We start from the raw sequence: 22,218 nt of genomic DNA on the forward strand, positions 1-22,218 counted from the left end.
CTTAACAAAGATTTTCAGTGGTTTATACCAAGACACTAAGCTCCATACAGTGAAACTCATTCTACAAATAATGAAATCTGTATGTAATTCCCCCAAAGTTGACACTTTGGCTCTTGGTGGATTCTGTGTGATGCCACATTCTCTTCCAGAATCTGGAGTAGCTCAGTTTGATTGGTAAAGTCTGTATCACATGCCCAAGCCTTAACTGCAGGGGAGGTTGATAAAGTTTCTAGAAATATTTAGATTCTTCTTGCTCTGTACCTGTGATAGCGAAACACTTTCTGATGCAGGCAAAAGATCTGTTTAGAGAGAAAGCAATTGCAATTGGAGCTTTAACCTGCAACACCTACCAGACGCTGGTGGCTTCATTACAGTGCCTGCCACCCTCTCTTAGAAGCTTTCTCTGATTTTCCCAAGTTGCGATCACAAGACACTTCTCAGAGTCTGCCTTCTGGCCTTTCTGCCTGGGTACCTGAGAAGCTTTTGCACAGGTATCTTCCCTGGACCTCCCACATCCATCACTTTTTAGGTCTCTAAAGGCAGTAGTTCTGTTTATCCATCACTGAGTGCCCATAAAAGTGCTTGGTAGGGTATTTGTTGGTGAATGAATGAATGGAAGTGTTCGTCTTGTTTGACAGGCCTTTGTATCAGAGGTTCAGAAAGGACTTGCACAGACTCTGCCTTACATAAGGGAGCCTTTTTTTTTCCTAGTGTGCACTTCTATAAATGGACTATGTCAGCATATTTGAAGAAAGGGGCATAGAGAATCAGAAGGCCCCGTGGCAGAGGATAGTAGCGGATTGTAAGGGCACAAAGGGGAGACTGAGGGAGGCAGAGCGACATGTCTGGGGAAGTAAGTGGACTGAAGCAGGCATCAGAGAGGCAGGGACCACTTAGAATCAGGGGACTAAAGGCTGGATGCCACTCTCTACCCCTTGGCTTCACAGGGGAGGAATCCTTATAAACCTCAAAACAGAAACAGACTCTACTTCCAAGGTCATTAAGGACAATCGAATTTCACAGAAACAGCCTAGGTTTAGAGGCTGAGAGTTCCAATCCAAGTTTTTAGCCAAGCTACCTTAGAAAGTTTCTTCACTTCTCTGACTTCCTCATCTCAGTTTTCTTACCCATAAGTTGGAAATAAAGCCTCCCGTCTCACTAGAGCATGGTTGTGTATGAAGCTTACATATGCCCATGTCTACACCTAGAGGAGGAGCACAGACCTCTATTTTCCCTGTGTTTTTAGTCATCTGCTTTCATCCAAAGGCTTAGAAACAGATTTTAAAAATCGTGAAGGGAGAAGGAAAGAGCAGTCCTCGTGGAAGCTAAGAGGGAAGAGACAGAAAAGGAAAAGTTAGGAACAAACCTGCCAATGCTAAGACTGTAGTAAGGTACAGGCGGCCGAGCCAGACAGAGGAGGAAAATGGCTCATAAATTATAGGGAGGAAGCATTTATGAGATTAAAGTCAACGCAGGGAAGAAGGAAATGGGTGCACAGATGAAAGAGAACAGAAAGAAGCAAAAAGATGAAGAAAAGACTAAATAGTCAAAGCAGAGTGTGCAGGCTCAACTCCTGAAGGGGTGACGGCTCCCTTCGGGGGCGGGTCTGAAGCATTTGGTTAGAAACTGGACTCAGCCCAAGGCCACAGGGTGCAATATTCAAAGACCCAGATTTACAATTAAGCTCTGATCTCCAGGAAAGTGTGTGTGTGTGTGTGTGTGTGTGTGTGTGTGTGTGTGTGCCATTAGCAAACTTGGTGAGTGAACAGTCCTTTCCTGTGGAAACTGGGAAAGGACCCAGAAGCTTAGGGAGCCAGGATAGGTCTCTACCTAGCACCCTTTTCAGGAATTTCTCACTGAGAGAAGCAGCAGCCAAACAGAGCTGCTCTAGGCTTAGAGCAGGGATCCAAAGTAAAAGTGCCTGAGTGGGCTGCCTGGCATGGAGGCGGCTGGGTACCAGAGCCGCCCAGCTGAAGTCAGCTGCTGGGGAGGGTAATAGGGAATGAAGTTTAAAGCTTCTGCATTCACTAGCATGTAATGCAACAACCCAGTCCTGTATGGAGGGCGCAGGTGGTGTCCTAGTAGTGAGATCGCAGACAAATGACTGTGAAGGGGGTCCTGATGCCCACCAGAACTTATTTCACACGCTACAACTGGGTAGAAGATTAAAGAGACTTATTCTTGAGATTGGTGTCACGAGAGAAAGTTTGCTTGGCTATCCTGAGGCTCTCCTCAGCCTCCAGGAGAGCAGGGCCTTGGTCAAGACTAGGTTAAGGTGCACCCCTACGTGCAGCCTGGGGTTTGAGCCAAGGAAGGGGTGAAGCTAGGACAGCTGAGTTGACCTAGGATGGATTGGAGGCGACACAAGAGGGCCCTTAAGTGTTAAGAATGTTAGAGAAAGGTGTTGAAGCTGAAAAACCTTGTGCAGGAGCCATAGGGGGGATCCTGGGAAAGGGGAGGGAGCTACTGGGGCATGCACGAGGCCGGGCGGAGCCTCCAAATCGCTCAGGGTCCGCCAGGGGAGCAGGTGAAGGGGGGCCGGCGGCGGGGCGCGGAGAGGCGGCGCGGGGGGGCGGTCCAGGACCGATCGGGAGGCGGAGCCCAGAGCTGGGGGCTGCTGGCTAGTGGCTCTCTAGGCTCCTTAGCTCGGGCGTCCTGGTTCGCTTCAGTGTCCGTCGTCTCCACCGCTGCTTCTTCTTCCTTCTTCGCCACCGTCGCCACCGCCCGCAGCACCGCAGCCCCTCCCGCCATGGCCGCCGCCGGAGCCCGGCGGAGCCCGGGCCCCGGCTTGAGGCTTCGGGGACGGCCGAGTCTCGGCTTCAACCCGGGGCCGCTGCCACCACCGCCGCCGCCGCTGCTATTGCTGTTTCTGCTTCTACTGCCGCCGCCGCTGCTTCTGGCCGGCGCCACCGCCGCCGCCTCGCGGGAGCCCGACAGTCCATGCCGGCTTAAGACCGTCACGGTGTCCACGCTGCCCGCCCTGCGGGAAAGCGACATCGGCTGGAGCGGTGCCCGCGCCGGGGCCGGGGCCGCGGCCGGGACAGGAGCCGGAGCCGGAGCCGGAGCAGGAGCCGCCGCTTCCGCGGCCGCCGCGTCCCCGGGCTCCGCGGGTTCAACTGGCACAGCTGCGGAGTCTCGTCTCCTGCTCTTTGTGCGTAATGAGCTCCCCGGACGCATCGCGGTGCAAGATGACCTGGACAACACAGAGCTGCCCTTCTTCACCCTGGGTAAGGGTAGGTGCCACTCACGCGGAGTCGCAAGGAACCCAGAACCCCTAAGTGATGCCAGACTGGTGGGGCGCCCTGGGGATCCCCACTCCAGGCTGCCCCATCTGGGTAGGCAAAGGGCAGCGAAGGGGCCCCGAGGGCGCACAGGTGGTTGGGAAGGAGTGTGGGGCAGGAGGTCCTGGAGCGCGCGCTCTGGGAGCCCGGGGGCGTGCCAAGGATCCTGCAGTGGGGACCTGGCCCTCCGCTTCGCAATCCGTTTTTGAGCTCCGCCCCTTGCATTCTGGACGCTGGAGACCCGAGTCGCTCGGTGTGCTCTGACCAGAAACTGAGCAAGAAAGACCCTTGTCCTGACGCCAGTTAATGGTCAAGCTGAGCAGTACCCCTCTGGACAGCTCCACTTTTCTCTGGTCTCGGAGTTATGGATTCTGCCTTTCCCGTGGGTTTTCTCAGGATCATTGCAGAGTAGCTACGTGAATAAGGAAAGACCCAGTCCGGGAAGGCTCTGCTTCCGTATGGGCTTGGTGACCTTGGCTAAGTCGCTTCCCCCTGAGCTTCGGTTTGGCCTTCTGTGAATTGGGGCTGGAATCGATTGAGTAATGTTTGAGGACTGGGTCTCTGAGCCCAAGCTCTCCACTTTTACATACTCCCTCCATCCCCGTTATCCTCATCACCTTCTCCCTTCTCCATTCCTCCTAGTTGAGAGCAGGCTTGTCCTTGCTGTTCGCTTACTGGGCTAATAATAATAAAAGCAAGAAAAAGGACAGGAGAGGAAACTGATGGGGGTAGGGGGTTCAAATAGAAAAGTTAATCAGAAAGTTCGCCAGCAGCTTGCCGCCTGCTGATTCCCGGCGCGAATCCCAGAGGAGTCGGCCCTTCCGTGGAGCTGTGGGAAGCGCGGCTGATTTCCCACCCGGGTAATTGATAGCTTAATTATCTCAGAGAGCATTTACAAAAATGTTGTTCCCCTTAGCTCTCCCGCGCTCGCTTTTCGCTTGCTCTCTCCTCCCCTCTTGGGGGCGCGGGGCGGGATTGGTTGTCGGAGTCAGGCCAACAACAGTGCGGGAGAGGCGCCAAAGGCTAGCGTTGTAAAGCTTCTCCAAGATCCTTGTTTTCTGGGGATCTAGATCTGGTTCCAGTGTCGCGAGGGCTTTAGTGGTTGGCATTCTTAGGAGCCAGTCTGGAACCTCCGAGGTTAACTCTTGGCTTTCCGGAAAAGACATACACAGTAATGGACTAGACTTCACTCCCCTGGGAGCCCAGATGTTTTAAAATCTATTTTGCAATACCCTCGCTCCTTTCCCTTTCATTTTGGCTCTTTGGCATTTGAGCCAGCAACGAGGCTGACCACCGGGTTTGGGGTCCCTGTGCCTTTCTGACTAGCTGTTACTTGAGTAACTGCTTTCTGTGGAGATTTCTGGAGGAGGCAAGCAGGGGAATCCCTGGAGGGTTCCCGGGGGACTTCCTATGGCAGTGCCTCTGGAGTGTGGCATGTGACACACAAACAAACAAACAAACACACAATCTCTCTCTCCTCCTCCCCCCCTCCTTCCTTCCCTGCCTCTCTTGCATCATAAGCTAAGCACTCATAGACACATTCATACAAACTCTCAGTAGCCTTTCCCATGTGCACCCAGGGGCTGCTCACATCCATGGAAGGTGGTGAATAAGGGTCTAAGTGGAGTTCATGAAGGCACCAAGCTTGGGGTGTAGGTCTCTTCTCTCAAATATACAAAAACTGTCCTCACCACTCTCAGTCATGCACCTGCCCCTCCATCCCGACATAGCTCTCCTCCAGATAACATAAGATGCCAGGATTGGAGGTCCTTCTGCGTAGCCATTCAAGTGAAGGAGACAGAACGCTGGCCCCTGAGTAGTGCCTGAGTTGGCATTCAGAACTTCAGAGCATTCCAGTTCATCGAAGATGTGAGAATTAAGTCCAGCTACTTATACAGAATTCCTGGAGCTAGCAGTTATTGCCATTTTTAACTTTGGCTTTCAAGTGGATGGGCACCTCAGTAAGAGTCAAGCAAAGCCCTGAGCTGGAAGTCTTGAGTGCCTTAGAATAAGCATGAGAGTCCCTGGTACACTCCATTTGGACCCTTTTCCTGATACACAGGCCGGAGCTGGGTGACTGGGGACCTTCTGCCCCTGGAGTAGTCAGACACTTGCCTCTTTGGCTGCGCTAAGCTTTTTGGGTCCACACTGTGAACTGGGTTCCCACCACCACCCCCGCCCCACCCCAGAGTCCTGCATTGGCAGCTCAAGAGCTCCCGACAGGGATTTGGCTAGCGAGGTACTCAGCAGATGGCAGGGTATAGCAGGAGCTGTGGAGGGAGACGTGGGCTTTTTATTTGTGTTGGTCTTCGAATGTTTGCGTGTAAACATGGAGTGCACAATGAGCTCTCAGAGGGCCAGGCTGCCTGGCAATGAGGGTTTCTGACAGCACCAGGAGGGGGTCGGCCGTGTGAATTATTTTTGACCTCTTCTTTCCCAGTGTCCTAAGGCAGCTCCGTTGCACCGATGGACCTTTATTCGTGCTCTCTGATATTTACTTATGGCCAGTAAGACTATATTTTCACCGTGACTTTGTTCTTTTAGGGAGGGGTCATAGATGTGTGTACAAAATTGGGGCTCAAATCCTGCCACTAGTGGGGAGTGTGGAGCCACCACTAGGGTATAATAGTGCTTGGCAAAGCCCTCCCTGCCATAACTTGGGTCCTGGACTCAGGGTTGTTGCTTGCATTGAATGTTACAAAAATACAAAAATTTAGTTGGGGCCCTTAAGGTATGTCTCTGCATATACCATCTATTATTCTTATTCTCCAAAGCCATCTTCCCTCTTTCCACTCTGTCTTGTATTGGTAATTTCTGAGATTTTCCATTTGGATCCATTTCTTTTTATACCTCTCCCTCTCCCACGAATCAAGGCTGCTTTCTGTAAAACTCACGTTTGGATGTGGAGGATCCCTAGGTACTCATGCGTGGGCCTCTTATTTTGAATCTGATTGTGTCAATGGCATTGACAAAGTAAATTTTTCCTAAAAGTGATCAAGGAATAGCAAGTAGTTATTGAATCTTTAATGTCATGCTGAGAGTTTTACTCTTGCCATGTATTATTAATTCATACAAAATATTATGGAAAGTGAACTACTGTTATTCCCAGTTGACAGATGAGGAAACCTTCTGAGAGATTCCTGTACAAAGTCACACTGTGGGAAAGTGCTGGCACTGTAAGCAGGATCCTTGACTATTGGGTCTTCTTGGCGGTTGTCAAGCTGGCATCCTGAAGAAAGGTTGCTGTTAATACAGGACAGGTACTAGGTAGAGAGACAGTATCTGCATCAACAAGAAAAGAAACTAATTCGCAGAAATATCCACTATGCCAGAGAGCTGAGTAGGAGGGTTTGAAAGTGATACTTGAATTAAGTGATCAAGTCCCAGGACTGAGGACTGTCAAGGACATGCTGTTTAGTAGCAGATAACTGTGGAGATGATGTGCCATCAGGGAAGAAGGATATCTCTGTAGACATAAAGACTAGACTTTTTGGGATACTTCTTGTAGCAGAAAGCAAACAAACAAACAAACAAACAAACTTGAGCTACAGTTCACTGAATATTGTAGAAGGAAATTTGAAGAGAGCCCGAGTGTTAAATATACCAGGGGAACTTATTTCGTGCTAGGCTCTAGTAATCTCTCACATGGTTCACTGTGACCTTGAACAGGTCATTTCCCCTCCAGATATGCAGTTCTTTGTGCTGTAATATGAGTGGGTAGATGAGCCCTAAAATAATCCTGTGGTGTAAGGCTTCTGTGACCTACTCTGTCATTTCTCACTTCATTTGCCTTTGCTGGTAACATGGGGGTGTTGGTGGAGATGTACTGAAAAAAACTGGTTTTCAATAGGAACAAGAGTTAATGAAGGGCTTCTGAGGTCAACCTGCATGACACAGGTTCCTTGTCTGCCTCCTGGCAGCCCTGCAGTCTGCTCCTGGATTTAACTTCCATGCACAGGCATAGGGAGGTATAATCCTTTTTTTCTCTTCATGATTAGAATCTGGCCAGACTGTTTACTACCCTGATTCAGCCTAAGGAGAAAAGAAAAGTGTCAACATTTGTGAATAATTTGTCTTACTGTGTAAACCTGATAGGAGCCAATGTAATGTATAGACTGTAGGTGTGTGAAGAAAGAACGATCTTTGAGTATATCTTTAAAATGCACCTCCAAGAGTAAGTCTGGCTGAATCCTGATGGTCAGTCCTTGAAAAGATGCTTTTTTTCAAGAAAGTGATCAACTTGGGTGGAGCAAAAACATACACTATGAAATGCCCATGTGATTTGTCCAATGGTCAATCCAGTGAAGGTTTTTTTTTTCTTTTGTAGTCTTCATAGAAATTGATACTCAAAGGGGGGGAAGGGATGAGGTACCTAATTGGGGATGAATGAGAGCAGAGGACTTATTAAGAGAACACTCCGCAGAGGGCTGAAGAGGTTTTCTTCAAATGTCATCAGTGCACAATAAGAAACCTTTCTTGTGTGGGGAGTCTTTTTAAAGAACATCTAAAAAGCAAAGATAGAAAGCAGGGAACAGGCCAAGGGAGCTGTCCAGCAGCTTGTGTGCTGACGCCTGGGTTATAGTATAAGCTGGCTGAGAGAAGACAAGGTCACCAATCACCAAGAAACTAGCAGCTTTTGGTCAGGTTTTTGAGAAGGGGACACAGGGCCTTAGAGATTGTCTCTGTATTGGTTTCTGGTTTGATTCTAAAGATTCATACCTTTCATTTGCATGGAGGAACAATGCTTACAAGTGTGCTATGTCACCCAACAGTATTTCTGATGCCAGAATATTTGCTAACATCAATTCCATTGTTTAGTTGTGAGAGATTCTGGAATGGAAAAAAGAGAGACTATCTCAAAATCATGCTATGTTTCAAGCAATGTTTGTATTCCATCAGTCACCAGGTTAATTGTCATTAAATGGGTATATTTGGGTAACAGTCAAATTTCGGTATCTGCCCTGCTGGGATGGGGATAAGTGTAAACGGTGCCTTAGGCTGCAGTGGTGCACACCTCTGTTAAAGCAACTCTTGGTCTGCATGCTTTTCCCCTTTCCAGTTCCTTCTGTCATTCCCCACCCTACTTCTTTCCAGCTGAAATCTAATGAAACCTATTTAACACTCAAGGCAGAGAGAAAAGCATTGCTTGCTCTCAGAGAGCGCCATGGTGGAGAGAAGTTGTCCCAGTCTGTCAGATTTGGTGTCTGAGGTGCTTTATGTGCATGTGTGTGTTGGAAGTGGTGTTGACAGTAATGAGACAGCAGACCTGTGGTAGCTTTGGCAGGAACCAGAGCTTGACTGTGACCAGGCATCCTGCAGAGAAATCTACTTGCTTCTCATCCCCTTGCATGTTGTATTTTGGGTTTTATCTGAGGTCAGAGGACATGAACACGTGTTCTGAGAGAAGGGGGACTGGAAATTGACAGTGACCTCTTAGGTCATGTCCTAAAACTGATAGCATATGGTCTTTTTTGATTACAAACTGTCAGAAGGCATTGAACCCACTGTTTCCATATTATATAGCAACACGGAGTCTGGACAAAGAAAAATGCCCAGCTCCAGTTAACACTTGAACCTAGGCTCCTCTTACATGAAGAACTAGCTTTGATGCATCTCACTGCATGCAGTGGTTTTGAGCATCATAAAGTATGCCAGTCTTTTCTCCTTCCCTGCCAAATAAATAAATAAATACTCTTAAGCAGAAAAATCTCCTTAAGGAAATTGAATTTGTTTCCTGCCCAAGTATCCAGCTGGTTGGATTCAATCTTTCCAAAAGAACCCTGTCAGATAATGTATTTTTGTCCTAGAGGAGGGGGGACCCTTTCCTTAGAGGGTGGACAGAAAAAGTCTGTTCTTCTCTAGAGAAAGGAATGGTTGTATTTAATCTTGGGGTGGAGCAGAATCAGAGGCATGCTTGGTTTGCTGTGCTGACACTTTCCCTAGTTCTCTCACTGACCAGCTAGTGGCAACAGAAGATTAACTATAGCTGGGTTTCCCTTCCCTGCAGCAGAGCAAACAGCTTTCTGCCTGACTAGCAGTCAGACAGCAGTGCTTGGCAGGACTTGCTCTGTTTGCTACTACTTGCTGTCTGCTTTCTACTGTCTGTGGGTATTTTTGGACAACAGCATCCAGAAAGAATTCTCTTTCGAATGGAAAAGGTGGGGATTATCCACAGAAATGTTAAGTGCAAGACTGATATAGTCTGCAGTTTCATTCCCGGCATGCCAGAATATAGATTCAGTCAAGTCTGTATGTTGAAATTTGAGAAAGGCATTATATTCACAAACATAAGGATTTAACCTCATGAGGGAAGTAAGTCCTCCGCTGTATTGCTACAGACACTGTTGGACACAGCAACACTTCTCTATGCTACTGAAATTTCAGTAGTCAACTCATTTATTTTCCCCAAGAAGTCTCTTTCCTAGTCAGTTTATCCTGTCAACTTGATTTTATCAGAAAAACAAGTATCATAATGGGTATGTTCACCTGGCATTCTCTTCTTGCTCTTAGGCCAGGTTTAGGCTCCCGCATACTAGTGCAAGTCCCTTGATCACATTCTATCCAATTATCCTACAAGGACCTTTCCCCTTCAATTTCTAAGTGCTTCACCCCCACCCTTATAAAATCCCTATTTTCCATCTAAGACTGAGTTCAAGTGTCAACTTACCACTGGAGTTTTCTTGAACCCTTTGCTTCAGCATTGACCAGTCACCATCAGTATGAAAACCATCATGATAGCTGCCAGTCCTGGGAGAATTCCAAAGCACCTGTGACATGCCTGATTGCTCTGGTATCATGGGATATGTAAGAGAGTTGGTTACAAGGACCACTGCATTCAGGAAGCTTCTCTCTCATCTGCATGTGTGCATACATGTATGTACATGTCTACTGCTCCAGAACAACAAAGTTAAATATGATAAGCAAATTCTGAAGTCTATGAAAGATGACAGGTTCTATAAAAAGTAAACAAATAGAAGAAAAGAGAATTCAGAGTTCTGAGATGAGGGAGTAAGTTTTAATATAAAATATCATAGAGAGGAGTTTATTGAAAATGTGAGATTGGAACGAAGGCTTAGGAGAAATGAATTATTATCCAAGAAAATCTACGAAGGAATACCCTAAGCAGAGAGTCATCCCAGAAAGAGCTGAATCAGGAGCAGACCCAGGTCATTTGAGGCACAGCAGAAGATGGTGAATGCAGTTGGAGTGGCATGGGCAAGCTGGCAAAGAGAAACCAAGTTACACATGGCTGTGCAGGGAACTGTCAGGATATCAGCATTGGTCCCTGTGCCATTGGATATGCATGAGCTTAAATGAAAGAAAACCAAGCTCTGACTTGCATTTCAAAAACATTACATTCTGCTCTGTGAGGAGAAGGGATGGGAAAAGAAGGACGCCAGAATACTGTTCATGTGAGAAAGTATGACGACCCAGAGTAGAACAAGAAGAGCATTATTTATAGCACATGTTTCCTTACCTGTCTTGTGCTGCTTTGCTGTGCAGCCTCCAACTAGCCAGCAGACCGCCCTCATTTTGTACTACAATGACTATTTCCTTGGCATGGCATAGTGTACAGAAGATCATGGATAATGGTAACCCCATGCTTGCTGTATCCCATGTCCAAATCCATACTTGAAAAAACCAGAGAGGTGTTTCAATCACACTTTTCCCCTTAAGGATGAATTTGAACAGCACCTCTTCTTACAAGGAGCTTTTCTTAAGCTCAGATCCAAGAACCATTTCAACCATTGTTTCCAGTATCCTTATCTGGGTTTTGTGTATGGTACAAAAGAGACAGCATGATTAGAAGAAATAGTGCTGGATTTGTGGAAAGGCCTTACTTTAAGAGTTTGGAAACCAGGTAAAGCATTCGAACTGGGCATTATGGCAAACAGGAAGGAATTGGACAGTTAAGAAGATAACATGTTCTGGAATTATCAAGTGTTAGAAGTAGAAAAGCAAGATGTCCTTAGCAAGTCATTGGTGGGGCAGACGTCAGATCATCTATGTGCTGACTTGCTAATCGGCTGTGTAATCCTTCTGCTTTAAGAAGAACAACCACCAGGCAACCAGGAACAGGAGGAGAGAGAATCCACTAGTGTCAAGTAACTATCATCCTAGACATAGTAACCACATTTTGAGAATGATTGTGCTCCATGTAACACCTACTTCTACTGCCTTTTTATCTGTTCCACACAGCATTCAAAGGCAAATGTCATTTGTGTGTATCACAAGCAAGCTTAAACCTTAGAAACATACCCAAAACTACATGGCTCATATGAAACTAAACTTGGTCCAAACCCAAACAAGTTCTCTCTGGTTCTTGGGTTCTGCATTTTCTCTGACTTTCATGCTGAACAGAATAAGAGAAACTGTCAAATTTGATCTCTTTGTCTACCCCATTTTACTTCTTGCCACTTCTCATTAGGAAGAAGTTTCAGCCATTTCTCATATAGGTTCTTGGGTGTGCCTGTCTTACCGCACAAGGAAGCCAAGCACCTTGTTTCTGTGCTGAATGTAGCTGACTCAGCATCTCTCCCGCATACTTCCCCCAACACACACACACACACACACACACACACACACCTTAGTGCTTCTTTGCCATGAGCACTGGGCTTCGGTTCATATACCGTGGATGCTCCTGCCACTCATAAGTTTGTTTGGGAGGCAAATTACATTTCTTCTGTGCCTTCTAGGGTGCCTCCCTTCTGCTTTATCTTTTGTCTTCCCATCTTTCCATTTTCACTCATGTTCTCTGCTCTTCCCTTCTCCCATCCCTTAGGAATTCCCCACCATTACGCTATGTGTAGTCTTACAGAAGACTTAATGACCGTGTCCTTTCAGGAATTTGTAGAAGTTTAGTGTTGTCTTTCTAGCAATGGCCAGGGCATCTGGTATCTAGATACACAGTTTCTATTTGGCTGGGTGTACTCTGTTTAAGCTCTTGTGCTTTTTAGCACTATTATGTTATTTTTATATTTTATACTTTTAAAATGGGATTTGCATTGGTCAGAAACAATATTATATGTTAAAATTCTACAAGCATCAATTAATATATGTTCTTCTAGAACACTGGAATTAGATAATATGCCTTTCAATTTCAGCAAATAAATATCTCATTGAATAAGCAGAGAGATGTCCATATTCCAAGACCACATAGGGACTCCAGTGCAAGATGAACACTAGGTAAATTTCTCTGATGGAGAGTCAGTGAGCTGAAGTGGTGCATGTATGAGCTTTCAGCATCCGAAACTGGATGCAGACTCTCCAACACACATCTGCCTGAGCCAGAGTTCCCACATGCCATCTCTGTAAACTAGTCTTTGACTGCTTATTCTTGAGGCAAATGGAGCACGGCAATAGTGTGTGTGGTTTTCTGGGCTATTTTTCTTTGGTGAACTCTCCATAAGCTACAAATTAGTCAGGACCTAGCACTGTGCACAATTCTTACTTACAATAAGCCTTGTGATCCTCGTGGAAATGCTGAATACCCATCATAGCCCAGCATGTTCTGTGACTCTTTGCCACCTGGGATCTTTGTTGTTTTGTTTTGATTTGATTTGGTGTGTGTGTGGGAGGGGTAGAGGTATGAATAAATAATGAATGTGGACTCCATGTCTCCCCTCCTCCTCTTTCTATATCTGGATTGACTGCCTATGCCTCTTCTCTCCCTCCCTGTTCCTCACTCAGTAAGGCACAAAAGAATGAAATGGCCATTGATCTCTGCCAGCTATGGGGAAGTGGGGGCAGGAGGGAATTCTGGGGTTGTCTGAGGACAGTTTAGGCAGAGAAGCACTGAGACACTGAGGCTAAGGCTGGTGAGTATTGGCGTAGCAGGTGGGGGATATTCCTCTCCCTTCTGGTGGTGGCTGGCTGACAGTCTTACTCTCAGGCACGAAGGGAAGTCACGAGTGGCTTTGCAAGCAGCCGAAAAGGAAAGGAACATTTCCATTAGCAGAATCAGCAGTAAAGAGATTTCCAGCCACAGTAATAGCTGCATTTGGGGGAATCATTTCAGTGGTGCTGTGGGCGGAGGAAGGAAGGATGTGGGATGGTAAGGAAAGGCACAAGAGACGGGTGCTTTGCTTGATGACTAAGTGAGAGCCAGGTGCCAAAGAGGAGGTACCTGTTCACTATGGCTGATCCTTTGACCAGCATCCAGGAACTCCCGATGCCCACCATATGGGCAGAGCTCTATCTGAGGGGTCCCGATGAGAGGATTTCTGCCTACTCTGTGTTGTCTTTGTTCCAATTACCTGAATTCCTCCTTTCATGGTTTTCACAGCAGAAGCAGCCTGCTGGGCTCCTGAGATTTGTACATGGCAAAGAGTTAGTTAACTCAGATTTTTCTGAACTTAGCATCTCATATGTGACACAGTCAAACCCAGGCTCTCAGCACAGGAACTTCTGGGTCAAGTGGGTCAAGGCTTGGAAACCTGCATTTCCTCAAGGTGCTGACCCTGGCATGTCTCTGGAGGATTTCTGAGATGCCCTGGCCCATGCATGACTTCAGCTGCACTCCTCATGTGCCTTGCCTGAGGCCCTAGCCTCACCGATGATGTGCACACGGTTGAATTCCTGACCCGAGGGTAGGAGTGCTACTCGCTTCCCCTAGATCACACCTCATCTCTGCATCACCTACAGAAATTGCTTCTTCCAAGATGCCTTGCTTCCTTCCCTCCCTGGATGCCTAGATCTTCCCCTGGATGCTTACACCGTCCTGGTGTGAGTGTTCCTTGTAGCAATGGCAACACAAAATGCCCAACTAAGCTTAGGTTTTACATGGAGCATGAATACAGATTTCGTGTAAACATGTCACATGTGGTATTTATGACATAGTTATGGTAATGTCTCAATAACCTAAAATTTACATATGAATGAACAACTTGTGTCATATTTATGAACCATAAGGCCCACTGTTTTTTGTTTTTTTGTTTTTTTTTTTTAAATCCTGCTGGGGAACACACTGTTACTATTTGATTTGATTCCTAAGCCCACTTAGCCTGTATATCCCCATCTCAAGAGATCAGTTATCCAAGCTAATGAATTGCTTCCCATCCTTTGCCTTGCCTCATGCTGTTTTAATGTCCTCTAGAAGAAGACACTTGTAAAGTCACTTTTGAATGTCCACTTCCACTGCTGTCACCTATGTCCAGAATATGGGCCCTCCTAACATAGTCTTCTCCTGGTCATCTTGTGTTCTCTCTTTCTTTGTTCATTGCAGTTCATGGCTTATGGGCCAAATGCAGCACTATGCTTGATGTTGTATGGCTTATAAACTGATTAACTCATCAAAAATAAGAAAAACACCATGTTCTGATACATGATAGCCACATGGGACTGTGATTTCTCTGACCATAAAGTGTTGTTGGAACACAGTCACGCTCATTAGATTCTGTGCTGCTTGTGGCCACTGTTGCTCTTTGGTGGCACAGGCTGATGGCCACAGAGAGTATCTGGCCTGTGGAGCTGAAAATATTTACTAATTGCTCTTTATAGAAAGCTGGCCACCCCTGCTGCACAGAGTAGCCAGAGGAACCTTTCCAGGCAACAAATTGCTGTTTGCTACTTCCTCGTTTAAAGCCTTCAATTACTCTTAAGATAAAAATACTAATTCTGCTTCAAAGTCCACAAAATCTTAAATAATTTGCTTCCTTCCCAGTTTATTGTCTACCATTTTCTCCTTGGCTCACAAAACTCAAATATTACCTCCTTTAAGATGTCCTCCTGAACCAAAGTAGTACCTGTGTTCACCTCCTTCCTTGACTTTCTATTCCATTTACTTCTAAAAGCCTGGACCCAGCAGCTTCCAGAAGACAGGGAGGATTCTGTTTAGCCATTTTCTCTACAAGACCTGAAGTTTAGAACACTGTCTGTAATGGGTTCTGACTGAAATGCAAAGGGCTGCAGTGATGTGTGTAGCCCTGTGGGTAGATGCCTCATGAAACCCAGTCTATGGGTGATGTGGTCATGGACAGCTGGGTGTCTTCCGTTGGTACCCATTCTGGTTGATGTTACAATCGAGGCCCTCTTCTCTTCTGGGATGTTTCTGTCTCTAATGTGATGTGACTAAACGAAGTCATCCGTGAAGCTCTTCTTCACTGTAGGCTCCTGCAGACATCCTGGAGGGAGAGGACTCCCTCTGAGAGCCGCTGAGGCTGGAACACGGCAGCCTGTCTGAAAAACCTTCCTCCTTTCCCACTTGGCTTCTTTATGGGGCTTCTGAGATCAAACCCTGGGCTCTGAGCCCAGGTGTGCCTGGAGTTTCAAGTCCAAACTCACTAATTTGTGAGAGAACCTTCTTCAATTTTGTCCTTTTTAGCTTCCTCCAGGGAGGGAGACCTGAGAAGCTGACCACTGAAAGCAAGCAATTACCAGACTGCCACTAGTGGACCTCCTACTGTCCCTACCCCTCCTTTTCTCTACTCTTTGTTCTCTAGCCGCTTTAAAACACCTCTCCAAACTCTTGAGGCCTCTGGAGAGTTGCTCCCCCATTCACCTTCCTCCTTGTTTCCAGAAAGAGAAGAGAAGGGCCCTTCTGCCCTCAGAGAGACAGCATGCAGGAAATCAAGATGGGAGGGGACGAGGGGGATCTGGGGAGCAATCTAGGGGCTGTGGCTCTGCACTGACTGCAGCAAGGATTAGAAACTGGAACAGGTTTATAAGCTGAGAAGCATACAGCTCTGCTCAGTTTAGAGACAACAGAAGTCTGGTTCTGCTTCTGCCACTGCAGGAGCTCTGTGACTTCAGATAAATGACAGTCCCTCTTTGGGTCTCAGCCAGGATTAAGCAAATGTCAAGAGGCTGCTCTTCTTCGGGGAGCTGGAGAAGAGTAGGTCACATAGGGTATTCTGTCCGAAGAAATCATCCAGGCTGCTCAGCTGCTGGAGTCTCAGGTGCCTGGAATGATGCCCAATATGCAGTCGACAGTTAATAAATGTTTGCTGAGAGAAAGAAAGAATGAATGATGAATGGAAGATACGTGTGGTCATACTGTCACTCTCCACTTCTGAATCCATGAGATACATTGCTAATCAATCACTTAATCATGGCTCCAGATTCCTTCCTGATACAAGACCTCATCAGTCACTACCAGTCAATCGAGGTCAGCATGGGGAATGACTTTAATTCACATTCCCTTGACTAAACCAGTTTACCATAGCACCCTAGCCCCTTTGCGTGATGCTTACTCCTTCAGGCATTCAGCAGCCCAGGCAAGGCTGTAGTTGAGGTTTTTATTGCTGTGATGAAACACCATGACCAAAGCAACTTGGGGAGGAAAGGTTTATTTGGCGTATGTTTCTACATCTTTGAAGGAAGTCAGGAGAAGAATACAAGCAGTGCAGGTACCTGGAGGCAGGACCTGATACAGAAGACATGGAGGAGTGCTGCTTACTGACTTGCTCTCTATCCCTGGCTTTCTCGGTCTACCCATTTCTTCTTCTTATTTTTTTGGTGGGGGAGAGAAGTTTGAGACGGGGTTTCTCTGTAGCTTTGGAGCCTGTTCTGGAACTAGCTCTTCTAGGCTAGGCTGGCCTCAAACTCACAGAGATCCACCTGCCTCTGCTTCCTAGTGCTAAGATTAAAGTTCTGTGTGCAACCACCACCCAGCTCAGTTTATCGTCTTAAAGAAATTGGAACAACCAGCCAAGGGGTGGCCCTGCACACAATGATCTGGGCCTCCCATATTATTCAGTAATTAAGAAAATGCTCAATAGGCTTACGTATAGCCCAATCTTATAGAGGAATTTTTTTTTCAACTGGAATTCCCTCCTCTCACTTCATCCTTTGTCAAGTTGACATAAAATTAGCCAGCATCGACCCTGTGCCAGGGACCTTGGAGCCTGGAAAATGCATGGAGCTCTCAGTCTACCGGTATAATCACATTGGCATGTTCTGATCTGCAAAACTCTTTCATGAGTATTTTTAGCATCCTCACATTATACATGAAGAAATAGCCATTTAGAGAGATCAAGTCCATTACCCAGGGTCATACAATAAATAGTATTGGCTGAATTTACTTAAAAAGGAAACTTTGTATCACTGTCATGACTGGGTCTCCAGAATAATGATATAGATCGAAGATAGCCTTTAAAAGTAATCATATCAGAATTAGTGACTGTTGAGTACTCAGATCTAAATGGGGTATTCATACAAATTTTCAAGACTCGAGAAACATTGAGAAGAAGAGGGGGAAAGAGTGTAAGGACCACAGGAGGGGGAGGGATGTTGTGAGATACTGTTTTCATTATATGGCACAGCCATTGTATTCAGGAAATCATAGAAGCTGTGGTTACCTATGTAAGGTCATCTTGAGAAGCTAGTGGCAATTAATAGTTACTGTGGGAAGGAGAATCATTTCCTTCAGTGGTGCAGCCACTGTGAAGTTGTACATGCTCCTCTATATTACTCTTGTTCATGCTTATTGGAGCAATTATAATTAAACTCAGTTATTCTCCTAAAAGGAATCAAAACAAAACTGATCTGACAATAGGAGAGGGGCTTTATGGGAGGAAGAGAAGGTTCAGTGAGAGTTTCATGGTTATAAGAGGGGGTAATTAGGGGTGAAATGGCCAAAGTGCATTGTACAAATGAATAAAATTATCAAATAGTAAATTAACTTATTAAATTAAAAAAAGAAAATAGCTATTGCCACAAAAACTACAGTCAGTGCCACCTAAATTCATCCCAGGTAGCAAGAAATAATGACCAGACCCAACCTGAAGACATGGATGTTCTTAATTTCATATTTTTCCACTTAAAAGATTTCTTCTACTACATATATTATATATACACTATATTTTATTTAAAAAAAATATATATCAGGAGGCAGAGGCAGGCTCTATGAGTTAAACTATATGAGTTAAACTATATGAGTTCAAGACCTGCTTGGTCTACAAGAGCTATTACAGAGAGAAACTCTGTTTTGAAAATCTAAAAAAAAAATCATACCTACTCATATGGACTGTCCCCTTTAAAGATCCAATATAGATGTCATGTCCCCGGTTCTAATAACATTTTTTTTGTTTCCAAAAAACAACTCCTAAACACATTGCATATTCATTCAGTACAGACACCCTCATTTTCAAGGTGTGCTGCTTTGTTTTTTTATCAACGTGACATAAGCTAGAATCATCTGAGAAGAGGACACATCAACCAAGTAATTGCTTCCATCAGGCAAGTCATTGGGGTTGCTTTCAATGAGTACTAATATGAGAGGACCCAGTCCACTGTGAGTGGTGCTATACCTAGGAAGGTGTTCCTGGGTTCTCCAGGAAACATAGTTGAGCAAGCCATGGTCAGCAAGCCAAAAGGATTCCTCCATGGATTTTGCTTCAGTTCCTGCCTTCAGGCTCCTGACTTGAGCTCCTTCCCTGGTTTTCCTCAGGTAAAGACTGTGATATGAAAGGGCAAACCAAGAAAGTTCTGTCCTCCCTAGGTTGCTGTACATCTGGCGTTTAATCACAGCAGTAGAAAGTAGGACACAAACAGAATATGTTTGTCTCCCTTGCTAGTCTATAAGCTACCATAATTCAACATCGTTTTTCTTTAGTAATTATAACTGTAGTAGCTAGTGTTTATTGCATTTCTATCCTTAATTTTTAATTTTAACATGAGATATGCAAGCTTGTTGTGGCCTTCATGTAATTCCGAAATATTTTAAAAAATATATAACTTTCCTTCAACTTCATGTAAGAGGTAGCTGAGGTCGGTAGTTTACTGGGATCAATTTGGAGGAGTTTGCCTGAAGAGCCATTTCTCACACATCAACAAAGGAGAAGACACTCATGTTCACTCTGCAAAGTTCTCTCTGGCAGTTCCTGAGTAGGAAAAGACTGCCTTTTGTAGGAATCTGACTTTTTACCTGGGTTCCATCATAAGTCACAGAAGCATATTCTGTTCTGCGGCTCCATGAAAGGAATGCTCTCCTTTTATCTGTCTCTATCACTGGGATTAAAGTGTCCATAGCTTAGAGATATACTCTTCCAGCACATCACTTTCCCTAAACCACTGCATCGGTACCCACTCTCACATGGCATATGGACACTAGAACAATGGCAGCTGATATTTCTGCTCTGTTTAAAAAAGATTGCATGGCTAGAAAAAGTTCACTGACAATTGAAATGTAATTGCATTTATAACCTTAACTTTAAATTTTAATGCAAGGGATACAGTTTTGCTGTAGACTTCTTTTACTATAAAAGAAATAACCGAGAATGTGAGAAAGAGTGAATCTTTCCTCTGAGCTCATTCCTTAGAAGTAGTTGTGCTGGGTACATTGCTAGAATCCTTTTGGAGGAGATCTTTGCCTGAAGAGCCATCTTAGATGTGGCAACACAGAAGAAGCAACTCATCAACTTCACTGTCCTTAGCTATATAAGATTATCTTGAACATGCTAAGGCCCTGTCTCTGTAAGTTCTCACTTATTGTATACAAACACACACACACACACACACACACACACACACCTTAAAGTTACGCATATATACATTTATATACTGCATCACTTAGCTTATTGTTAATTACCAAATACCCAAGAGAAGCTACTTAATGGAGGAGGGGTTTAACTCAACTCATGATTAAGAGGATACACCTATCATGGTAGAGAAGACATGGTGGCTGAAGTGGCTTGGTCTGTGCTGATGGAAACTTGTTGAACAGCTGGTTCACATCATGACAGAAAAGAAAGCAGAGAACACTCACAAAAGAATTAGGGTTGATCAATAACTCATAGGCCTGACTCCATGATAAGCCCCCCTTCTTAAAGGCTCCATGATTTCCAAAACAGTGCCACCAACTGAGCATCAAGTATATTTGCACCTATATGGAATACAGATTTATATAAGTATATATACACATATATTTGTACACAAATCAGACACATATGTACAAATGAGAAAGGGGGTGCTCTGAGAATATGATTCTCTTATCCGGAGAATTAACAGAAGAAACTGAACTTTTCTGGAGGGGAGAATACTTGACAGAAGGGAATGATTGTCAGGAATTCCTAGAAGAGTATTTGAGTATTTAATTTATGACTGATAAAGCCCTTCTTCTATTTCCTTAAGTTTTTTACTTGAGTGGGAAGACAGACTATTTTGGGAGGAGCCTTCTAGTTTAAGGTTGAACCTTTGTTTCTGAGGCCATTTGTATTAGCACTTAGAAAATCTGTTAAAGCAGAGAACCATAAAATAATAGATGCACATTAAACATTTCATTTTAATGTGAAATACATAAATGTGCACACATTTGCCAAGTTTGGGATGTAGGCATTGGGTCTCGTTCTGTGTCTGGGTCAGCTGGTTATAATTCCAGACCATCTCTCATCCGTAAACCACGCTCATAATGCACCGAAGATGATCTCCAATGTTGGTTTCATTAAAATAGACTAAGGGCTTGCCAAGTCATTCTTTTAGGGTTTTATGATTCCTTTCTAAATCTTTATGGTTGTCATGCCTGACCTAACTCACTAGCAGTATTTAAGTGACTTTGACTTTTTTTTATACAGTAAAATCATCTTAGTCTCACAGAAACCACTTTCTTTGGATGCTCATAAAATTTTAATTTGGACTCTATTTCATTAAAATTTAAAGTTGTAAGAAACCCAATGACCATAAATAGGTTTGGGAAACAAACTGGATCCCTATGGAGTGTGTGTATATGGGGATAAAACTCTAGTGGTGGTAAAGTCCTTAGAATACCGGCTAGAAAGTGCCTCATCAGTCCGCCCTGTCATGGTCAGTAAATCTGGGATGCACTACCAACAATTATAACATTTGACCGTGCAACATGATGTTCTCGTCTAGAAAGTTTGTTTGAAAATCACACAATTGAGTTAAAGAATAGCAAAAATGAAATCTCATGGGGTTTCAAAAAAGTTTATAATTTTGTGTTGGTCTGCATTTGTAGCTGTCCTGGAGGGCAGGTAGCTGGCACATCTGCCAGGGACAACATAACACAGAGACTAAGCTGACAGTTGCTGAGGCAAAACCAGAAGAAAACTTTGTAAGTATACTTGGTTCTTAAAAGTACCATACAGCAGTCTGAGCCCCTGGATACTGTTTTGTCCCAGACTTTGATGATAAGGAGAGGAAATAACTCCTCAGAGATGAGTCAGGAATTTAATCTCTGGCATGCTCCCCCCACACACACACCGTTGCAACTTCCCTGCACCTCTGCAGCTGCTGTCTCTCCTCTGGACTTTGACTGGTCTTCTGGAGGAAGCATCCTAATGCTTTCTCTGTCTTTTGAAGGGTAGAACTGTGTGGTAGTCATAGATGCAATACAAATCCAAGCTTCCAGGGCTCTCAGGGATTTTCCAAACCATCATCTGACTGTGCAGAGTGAGGTAAAGGCTCAGAGACGGCTTCTACCTTCCTGGAAGTCAGGGGACTAAGACTGCTTCATATTGCAGACGTGAAACAACAGACTTAGGTTCTTTCACACCCAGCTTTTCCTGTTTCCTTACCTGCTGGGAGAAGTGTACAGATGAGGCAGGAGTAGTGGGGGGAGGCTGGCAAGAGTTCTCCTGTTTTATGAGGCGCAGAGTATAATTCAAAACTCATTTTGGGAATGCCTCACTCCATAAACTCTCTTCTAGTGGAATGGCTTAGAATTTGTTTTGACTTCTCCAGCACATGTTTTTAAAATTTCTCTTCTCTTCAACTCGTTTTTCTTCTCCTTTCTTTTTCCCGACTCTCACCCATTTCTCAAGGACCCTGCCTTGGGGTCTTCTGAGGAGACTTGGCTAGTGAAGGTGGCGTTGTGAGAAAAGATCCTGCAATGTAAGTTAATGGGCCGGCAAATGGTTGTGGAGATGCTTGCCTCTCTTGGGTGATTTCTGTGCAAGGATATTGGCTCAGGAAATGACTTCAGGGATCTGCTTTCTTCAGCAATAGGTATACTTTTAGAAGGCTTTCTTATTTGGGGCAAAAC

The 22,218-nt window shown here is 45.0% G+C and overlaps 1 protein-coding gene across 1 annotated transcript in view; it reads left to right on the forward strand.

Annotated features, from left to right (window-relative positions):
• Positions 1-2,473: 2,473 nt before the first annotated feature.
• The window catches only part of LOC126507945 (astrotactin-2-like), a 219,576-nt gene continuing 199,831 nt past the window's right edge, over positions 2,474-22,218 (forward strand). Inside the window, exon 1 of the mRNA XM_050152803.1 lies at positions 2,474-3,227. Within this exon, the coding sequence (XP_050008760.1) occupies positions 2,474-3,227 (754 nt within the window). The remainder of the gene's footprint in view (positions 3,228-22,218) is intronic.

This window comes from Alexandromys fortis, unplaced genomic scaffold (assembly GCF_014885135.2).
Source record: "Alexandromys fortis isolate MF-2015 unplaced genomic scaffold, M_Fortis_MF-2015_v1.1 scaffold_73, whole genome shotgun sequence".
NCBI classification, from domain to species: domain Eukaryota; kingdom Metazoa; phylum Chordata; class Mammalia; order Rodentia; family Cricetidae; genus Alexandromys; species Alexandromys fortis.